The sequence below is a fragment of the Nuphar pumila genome, chromosome 17, assembly GCF_984573655.1.
Source record: "Nuphar pumila chromosome 17, dmNupPumi1.hap1.1, whole genome shotgun sequence".
Lineage (NCBI taxonomy): Eukaryota > Viridiplantae > Streptophyta > Magnoliopsida > Nymphaeales > Nymphaeaceae > Nuphar > Nuphar pumila.
The window spans coordinates 80,318,816-80,328,790 of NC_143265.1; the positions used below are offsets into that span (position 1 = coordinate 80,318,816).

A 9,975-nucleotide genomic window follows, 5' to 3' on the forward strand; every position below is an offset into this window, starting at 1 on the left:
TGCATCTTCCAGAAACCGAAATCATTGCCGTCAAACCGATCGATCTTTATCTTTTCCTCTTTCATTCTTGCTTCGACGAACGTGACTCTAATACCAGTTGTTAGGAAAACCGCAAGAAACAACCGAAGGAAACAATAAACAAGAACGATCAAACCAAACATAGCAAGAACACACATATTTACGTGGAAAAACCTCTCCTCAAATTCGAAAGAGAGTAAAAAAACTACGACCGCCCAGAGAAAAACTTTATTGCTTTTCTTCGACTGTTACAAGAGAGAAAGAAAAGAAAGAATTTATACAAGGCAAGGGCGACAACCCCAAACCTAAACGAATCGGGTCTGATCCAATAAGAAACTGGGTCTCAAATATAAACCCCCAAAAAAAAATCTTTCAGGGGGCGCCCCTACGCACCCCTGCCCCCCCCCCCATAACTCTGAATCAGGCTTCACAACTCATCAGTAGAGTCCTTATGTAGCATTCTCTGAAAGAAAGACCATGCATCTTTCACAAGCCCACATTTGGAATACATTGTTATGGCAGCATTTCCTACTGTGACATTTAGCTCTAATGCCCTTTTTACTTTATAAGCATGCAACTGCCTACCCTGTTCCAGATACCCTGAATGTGCAGCAGCTGAAACCACAGATGCCACTATGATGAAATCTGGTTCAGGTGTGGAAACCTTATTTGCATTCATCCGATTGAAAAGAGCCAAAGCTTCATCGGTAAGTCCGTGCTGAGAGTATCCAGCAACCATGGCATTCCATGCGGCAATGTCTTGGTCGGGCATCTCCGCAAACATCCGGTATGCAGAACTAATGTCACCACACTTTGCATACATGTCCACCAGGGCTGTTGCAACAAAAGGATCCCATGATAACATCTGCTTGGCAGCTAAAGCGTGAATGCAGAGCCCATTCAACAGATCCCAAGTGCATGCAAACACTTTCAAAACACTGGAAAAAGTGACCGAATCAGAAGTGACACGCACCGAATGCATCTTGTTGAAGATCCTCACAGCTTGCTCAAGATATACATTATGTAAGTAGCCACGTATCATACAATTCTAAGAAACTGAATCTCTTTCATCTTTTAAAGTAGGAAACAAGCACTCTGCATCCTGCAAGTCTGCAGACTTAGCATAGAAATCAACAAGAGAATTGAGAGTGTCAAATTCCAAGTCTAAGCCATCCATGACGGCATAACCATGGATGTATCTGCCAAAATAATTAGCTGCTACCAAAGAAGCTAGCCATAATAAACTCCTTATTGAAATGGAATCAGGAGATAAACCACTATGTTTTAGCTCATGAAAGATCATGACAGCATCCTCAAGACGACCTTCTCGAGCATACGCATTCGTGATTGAATTCCAAACCACCAAGTTTCTTCTGGGTATATGATCGAAAACAACCCGTGCAACGCCCAACAATCCACAACTCGAATACATTCTGATCAGCCCTGAGCCAACATACTCATCATACCCCCACACCAGTCTTTACAAGAAGGCCACATTCCACATTCCGCATCACCATAATGTGAACATGCAGATAACAGATCCACCAATATGATTGAATCCAGATTCACGTCTAATTCCAGCATCCTAACGACCACAGAAATAGCTTCGGCTAAGCACCCGTTTTAGCTAACGTGGAAACCATGACCAACCATGAAACCGAATTCCCATCTTCCAAGCCGGCGAACACAGAGACCGCTTCCTCAACGTCCCTGCACTTAAGACACATGTCAGCAAGCGAAGTGCCCACCATAGAATGGGACTCCAAGCCCAGTTTAACAACACATGTGTGGACACACTCACCGTCTCCAAGCTGGCGACACGCAGGGACCAAGCTAATCAGTGAGACGACATTCAGCCGTACACCATCTTCAGTCTGCATGCGTTTGAACAACGCAAACGCATCACTGGTGCGCCCCAAATGCGCATAGCCCTGAATGAGCGCCGTCCAGGAGATGACATTCCCGTGATGCAGTAGAAAATAAGTTTGCAGGTTTTAAGCTTCAAAAATCAGCAGCCCATAAATTACCAAATTATCATGACTCAGAAAATCATGCTTTCTTCTAGAAAAAATGCAATATAAAGGTGTGATCTGTAGCAAACAAACTATGTGTAATGCGTTTGCAGGGTATGTCACAGGGAGACTTCACTTAGCATGAGTATCCCATGGAGACTTCCATTTTTTTGTAGATCGATGTGATCTACAAGAAACTTTGTTTTGAATCATGTGATTAGGACAAGTAATTAAGTTTTTAAAGGGATTCAAAAATAAATGACTCATGATATGCCAAAATTTTATAACTTAAAAGATCACATTTTTACATCAGAAAAGAAAAGCACAATCCAAGGCTTGATCCTTAGCAAACCAACCATGTTAAATACATCTATGCAGTTATATTGAGTCGATACAACTTGCACCTATGATTTCTATCTCATTAGTTTCATATCTTCATTATTAGCTAGTATTTACCCTTTATCTATATAGTCTATTGGAGCAAATGAATATGTTGACTTCAGTCGGACCAATTCCTCCCGCATATTCTCAGGCGTAAAAATAGAGTAAGATTGTGCAGTAACATTGGTTTAGACTAATCTAACAAAAAATCATGGTTCGCATGTAAACCTTTTGAAAGAGTCTATGTGGTGGACCTACGTTTGGCTCATAATCCACAGTATTCCTGCAAAATTTTAGGATTTTCTATGGGAAATAGGGTTCATGCATGCAAGATTCCTCGCTTTTTTCAGGACCCACCACATAGTATTGGTTTTCCACATGTTGAAGCTGTCGAACCCATTTTTCTACCTGACTGTTTTTGTTAATCTTAGAGTAGGGACCAACAACATGCTATTAGAAAATGACCTATCCTCCATTAAGACCAATTGTTATTCCATGAACTTTCTCCAGGAGAAATTCATGCACCTTATGGATGTGTAAAAATTTTGTGCCAAATATATTTTTAAAACAATAAACAAAGTTAATTTTGGGCTAAATTTTATAAAAAGTAGATTTCTGGCTCACAAGTCAATCATCTTTCTTCCCCAGTCGGCAAGAGATCAGCCTGAATGTGATCTCAGCTTCACAGATTGGCTTCCTTCATGTATTCAAGCTCTTGTACCTCTTTTTGTGTTTTAACAACTGAAAAGAGAGTTCGTTTTTTTCTGACAGAGAAAGATGGGGTTAGGCAGACCCCTAACAGTTATACAACGATCCATCGAACCCTAAAAAACCCATTAAAGGGACTCAGTGTTTTTTTAGGTTGATCTCTGGTAGCTCCAATGAACCCTAAAAAAATTCAAATCAATCGATCAATAAAGAGAAAACAATAAAAAACCAAAAACACAACTATCATTGAGAAAATCATTCTTTCATCCATTTAAATAGCAGTGTTGAGAGGAAGAAGAGAGTGTTGGACATTTCGAGTATGGGACCAACCCATAAAGTAACCCGGTTTAATACAGTTAATGGCTCTTAGTGGGAAGTTAAAAGTTGTTAGTGGGGTGGAGGTTACAAGAATGTGGAGAGACACGTAACCACCCCTATCTCCCATTATAAATGGAGAGGTTGGGCTATACCATGAGTGCAGCCAAAATCTAACACTAGCCCTATTACCTTCATTATGGTAATTTTCGTTGGGTTCACCATTCACCTAAGGCCTGGGTTTATCATGGGTGTTGATAGGCTGAGAAGAATGCCAAGCACCTGCATGTCACATCCATGGCATCTACCGGTGCATATTTGCATTTCAGATTTAATTTTGTGAATACGCCATCATTGGGTTGTGGGATCGGGTCCAACCCAGGTCTTTTTTGGATCATGTCCGATCCGAATCCTTTTTGGATCAGGTTCGACCCAGATCCTATTTGGATCGGTTTCGACCCAGATTTTGTTCAACCCAGATTCTGTTTGGATCGGGTGAGACCCAAATCATGTTTGGAAAGGGTCAGACTCAGATCCTATTTGAACTGAGTCAGACTAGGGTTTCTATTATGGATCAGATTTAGATTTGAATTGAATCGGATAGGATCCATAACATGATCCAAATACTATTTACACCTGAACCAGATCAATGACCGATACGGTCCATTTCAGGATAGGTTCAGAGCCATTTTTTGATCGGTTCCTTACGTTTTTCCACCGATTCTGAGATATAGAGACTCTGTTTTCATGAATTCATGAAAAGACAAAGACTTTTTTATTCAGTTATAGGGTTTTATGAGATTTTGTTCATGCTTTGCACTGATTCATTAGGTCCAAAACCGATCCAGACTTTTAGATGACCGGTTCAGAACTGGTTCAGGGTGTTTTTAGACTGGTTTCAGCTTAAGAACCCCGGATTTTACCCATATGAGCTTATTTTTATTATTTTTCATGCTTTATAAGTGTTCATTGTTAAGAAAGCATGACTTATGCATGTTAATTCATGTGTTTTATATTGGTTAAGTTATGTATAATATTTTTAAGTATGAATTATGACTAAATTCATGATATTTTATCATCAAAATTAATTAGTTTATACATATAAGTTGAAGCATAAACTAGTATTTTGACGATATAATGTATATTTTGTCATGAATATACATGCATTAACTTGTGTGCATGAGCATGCTCCATAATACGAATATATTTCTGGTAAAAGATCTTGATTGACCGATTTATGCAATCACCAAAGTGATCTGAGTTGTGTTGATTAAGGATTTTTTAGACCATATTAAGATTCATTATTATGATTATGTGTTACTTTATAAAACAATGATTATACCAAAAGATATGTTGTTGTGTTTCAAATTCGCACAGGGTATAATAGTAGATGTGTATTATAGCCCATGAATTATGTTTGTACCTAAAGGTACAATACTGAATTGTCGCTAGTTACATGATTTGCTAGTTTCACCAACTGAAGTCAATTCCTTATGAATTGAAGAGACAGAGCAACTATGACTATTGTTGTTTCTACCAAAGTAGAACAATAATTGCTCAACTATGCTTGTCTCAGAAAAGATGAATAATAAAGGGTCTCACTTTTACCTTTTCACCGCATGTCTTATTTGAGCAATAATAAAGTCTTCTCTTTCGTTCCTTGTTGTATCAGGTTATTTCTTTATCGACAGTTCTAGTAACATTTTCCTTTTAGACATCTAATTTTTCATATTAGAAAGAAATAGTGTTGTTCACTCTCAGTTACACAAACCTTAACTTGGCCCTTAGAACCGAAGAACCTTTCGCTCTTACAAAGCAGAGCACAACTGAACAGAAGACTGCCTTTGAGAAGTGAGAGCGCTCAGACAAACTTAGCTTATTGATTTTATAACCTTGAGCGACTAAGAATATTCGAGGCATCATTCCTCATTGCAGGATAGTGAAAGAATTTATGGGGGCCATTGAGGCTCAATTTGTCAGTTTTAATAAGGCAAGGGCCAGTACATTAATGTCCAAACTGGTATCTATGAAATATACTGGTGACAGTCACATTCGACAGTACATTTTAGAAATGAGAAACATTGCATCTCAGCTAAATGATATGAAGTTTACCATTTTCAATTCTTTCTTGGTCCATCTGATTTTGACCTCATTGCCTACTGAATATAGATCATTCAAAATTTCCTACAACACACATAACAATGAGTTATCTTTTAATGACCTCTTGTCCAAGTGTGTTGAAGAAGAGAAGAGACTGAAGAGTGAGAGGGTGCCAAGTGCACATATGACCTTTCATAAGGAAAAACAGAGGTCAGGGCCAAAGAAAAGTTTTTTTAAAAGAAAGAACAAGAAGAAAGTTTTTGAGGAGAGTTTTATCTCTCAGACGAAAGCTAAATTTCAGGCAAAAGACTTTTCTATAAAGTGTTTCTTCTGCAAAAAGAAGGAACATAAGAAGGTGGATTGCTTGAAGCACAAGAAATGACTAAAAAATGAAGGCATTTCTGAACAAAAGGGAACCAACAGAGCATAAAAAAAGCATCTTCTTAGGAAATAAGATGCATTCACATGTCAAGAACGTTGAGACCTACAGAATTGTGTTAGAATCATGATTCATTTTAGATTTAGTTGATATATTTTATGTTTCATCCTATAGTCGAAACCTGATTTCAATTTCGAAACTTGATAAGTTTGGTTTTAGTTTAAAGTTTGAAAACTCCAAGCTTGTTATTATAAAAAAAATTATGAATGTAGGTTCTGCATATGTGTGTGATGCTTTGTATAGATTGAAACCCGAATTTCAATGAACATCAAGCTTGGAGTTCATTTGTGTGTCATTGTCCCTTTGGATAATGTTAGAGAAAGTCTGATTAATGAACATCAATCTCAAATAAAGCAAGTTGTTGATGATGATATACAACAACAACAAGATATAAAAGTTCATTTTAAACCACCTGTAGCACCTGTATGGAAGTCTACAAAGATCAAGAAATCCGCTATCCATCTAGACTATGTGGTGTATTTACAAGAGCCCAATAATTTCATAGATATTGATGATGATCCCTTCGCTTTTGTAGAAGCCATTGAAAGTGAAAGATCAACACACTGAATCAATGACATGAAAGAATAGTTTGACTCTATGGCAAAGAACCAAGTGCAGGATCTTGTACCTCAATCTGATGGAGTTAGACCTGCTGGTTGTAAGTAGGTCTAAAAGACCAAAATAGACTCTAAAGGTCAAGTGGAGAGGTACAAGGCTAAGCTTGTTGTAAAAAGTTTCACACAGATAAAGAACATTGACTATAATGAGACTTTTTCTCTTGTCTTAACTAAAGAATCGTTGAAAATAATTATGACCTTCGTAGCTCATTTTGATTTAGAGCTACATCAAATGGATATGAAAATTGCTTTCCTGAATAGGGATCTGAAAGAGGAGGTATACATGCAACAACCTCTTGGTTTCAGTGTAGATGACTCAAATTATTTAGTTTGTATATTGAAGAAGTCAATTTATGAACTTAAACAGGCCTCCCGGTAGTAGTATAAAAAGTTCAATCAGGTAATTATGAACTTTGGATTCACTGAAAACATTATTGATTAGTGCATTTACATTAAGACTAGTGGGAGTAAGTTCATAATTTTGGTTTTATATATTGATGATATTCTTCTTGCAACTAATAATTTGAGTCTATTATATGAGATAAAAGATTTTCTTTTCTCTCATTTCGATATAAAGGACTTGAATGAGGCCACATATGTCCTTGGAATCGAGATCCGTCGTGACAGAACTAAGGGTGTCCTTGACCTCTCTCAGAAATCCTATATCTTTAAGGTTCTTAAAAGATATGGGATGAAAAACTGTTATACTGGTTCAATACCTATAGTGAAAGGGGATAAATTGAGCTTACATGACTGTTATTAGGATAATAATGAAAAGGCTTAGATGACAACTGTCACCTATGCTTCAGTAGTTGGAAGTTTGCAGTACGCGCAAACCTGCACATGACCTGATATAACATTTACTGTAGAAATGCTTGGTAGATATCAGTCAAATTCAGGCATTACGCACTAGAAGACAGTGAAAAAGGTCATGCACTATTTACAAGGAACGAAGGACTATATGTTGACCTACAAAAAAGTTGATCACATAGAGGTCATTGGATACTCTAATGCAAAATTAGGAGGATGTCTCAACAGTAGAAAATCCACTATTGGATACATCTTCCTATTAGCAGGCAATATTGTCTCATGGAGAAGTGGAAAGTAGTCTACAACTACTGCTCATACCATAGAGGCAGAATTTATTGCTCTATACGAGACTTTGTCTTAGGTTATTTGGATAAGAAACTTCATTCTGGGTCTTGGTATTATGAAATCTATTGAGAGACCAATAAAGATCTTTTGTGATAATAAAGCAGTTATGTCATTTTCAAATTACAACAAGAGCTTAACTCCGTGTTGACATATAGAGTTAAAATATTTTGTTGTTAAAGAAATTACTCAGAATCATCTGATATGTATTGATACAATTGGTACGAAGGAAATAACTGTGGATCCCCTTACTAAAGGGCTAGCATCGAGATTATATTCTCAATATATAAAGGGGATGGGTCTTTTTTATTCCTTCTGATGTATGACAATACATTATGCAATCACATTTGTGAAAAACATTTGATTCTCTATGGCTTTGTGTATTATTGATTTTGCATAAAGGATCTCTCATTTGGTTAGAGAGAATAAAAGAATAATAATAGAATGGGTTAGAGACCAACCTATTCATAAAAGTAATCTTAACATCCTAAAGTACTAAAAATGAATTGTATTATAGTACATGAAAATATGACATTTTATAAAGAAGTATTCATCTCCATGATTCGTATGATTCATTGTTGTGATAAAGAATAGTATGTGAACCCATATGAAAAATTAAATCAAGATAACAGTATAAACCTCGATTTAGTACACTTTTAGTGTCAATGGGTCAAGTGGGAGAATACTGAACATTTCGGGTCTGGGTCCAACCCATAAAGTGACTCGCTTTGACACAGTTAGTGGGATGTTAGTGGGAAGTTAATAGGTGTTAGTGGGGTGGAGGTTACGTGAATGTGGATGTGGAGAGACCACATTCACGTAACCACCTCTATCTCTCATTATAAATGGAGAGGTTGGGTTGTATGATGAGTGCAACCAAAATCTAAAACTCTCGCTTTATTACCCACATTCTGGTAATTCTTATTGGGTTCAGGGTCCTGCTCGCCATCGACCTAAGGCCTGGGCTCATCATAGGCGTCGATAGGCTGAAAAAAATGCCAAGCACCCGCACGTTGCATCCATGGCATCTACTGGTATGTATTTGCATTTCGGATTTGATTTTGTGAATACGCCATCAGAGAGATGTACCTGCAACAGAAACATCAGCCAATGGTGGGGATGATCTCCAGCAAGGTCGTAACGGAGGCTCGGGCTCGAATGAAGAAAGGCTGAAGAAGAAGAAGAAGAAGAAGAAGAAGAGAGGGCCATGAGATCCAAGAGAGAGAGAACAAAAGAGCGGCGGTCTAACCATATCGCGGAAAGAAAAAGAAAAAGAAAAAGAAAAAGTGAGAAATATAAAAGAGTCATTTTTAAATACGATTGATGGCGACGACATAACTGTCATCGTTATAGCGTAAAACCCTTTAACACATGATCCATATCTCTTTATTATTAATCTATAACATCTTTTATGGTAGTTAAATATTATCGTTAAAGTGTTTTAACGACAATATTTAACGATAGATATTCTCACTGTCATTTTTAAATACGATTGATGGCGACGACATAAATAGAGTAAAACCCTTTAACGCATGATCCATATCTCTTTATTATTAATCTATAACATCTTTTATGACAGTTAAATATTATCGTTAAATTGTTTTAACGACAATATTTAACGATAGATAATCTCACTGTTATAGATATCTTTAATGGTGATATATATAACTCTCATTGTTATGGAGTAAAACCCTATAATGGCAAGATTCAAAGCTTGTCGTTATTGATCTATAATAACAAAATGTTTCGCTCATTGAATATAGTCATAAAGTGTTTTAACGACAATATTTAACATTCAAATAATTTCATCATTATAAACATATTTTTAACGGTGACATCCAGTGGCCATCATTATAATTCCGTGTTTAACGGCGAGATGTGTGTAGGTGCAAAGCTTGGTCTAGCTCACTGTTATTGTTGAAGCAATAACCACCAGATTCATGACCGTATTTATGTAATAACAGTGCAATATTTATGTTATCGCTATTACCTATCTTTTAGCCAGGGATAAAACTCTTTCTTTTATTGCGTGATTAATAGAGGCAAATTTTTTTCTTGTTGTTAAAGAGTCGCCACTATTGACCCTCATCCTTATAGTGTTGGCTCATGTCTTCTCTCAAATGGGTGGATGTATGGCATCTACTAATCTTACAAAGTATTTTGTAAGGTACTCTTTCTAATAATTGGATATCATAAAACTCTCATACGATGCATTTAAATTTTTTAACGTTAC

The 9,975-nt window shown here is 36.8% G+C and overlaps 2 protein-coding genes across 2 annotated transcripts; both read right to left on the reverse strand.

Moving 5' to 3' along the window:
- Positions 1-445: 445 nt before the first annotated feature.
- LOC149812425 (pentatricopeptide repeat-containing protein At4g21065-like) lies at positions 446-1,000 on the reverse strand. Its single transcript, XM_089993046.1, has one exon. It carries the CDS (start codon positions 998-1,000, stop codon positions 446-448), a length of 555 nt encoding a protein of 184 aa, XP_089849172.1.
- A 66-nt stretch (positions 1,001-1,066) lies between these two features.
- Positions 1,067-1,898, reverse strand: LOC149812426 (putative pentatricopeptide repeat-containing protein At3g05240). Its single transcript, XM_089993047.1, has 2 exons — positions 1,651-1,898; positions 1,067-1,496 (listed from the first exon to the last, which is right to left on the reverse strand). The coding sequence occupies exons 1-2, from the start codon at positions 1,896-1,898 to the stop codon at positions 1,067-1,069; spliced, it is 678 nt and encodes a 225-aa protein (XP_089849173.1).
- Between the last annotated feature and the right edge of the window lie 8,077 nt (positions 1,899-9,975).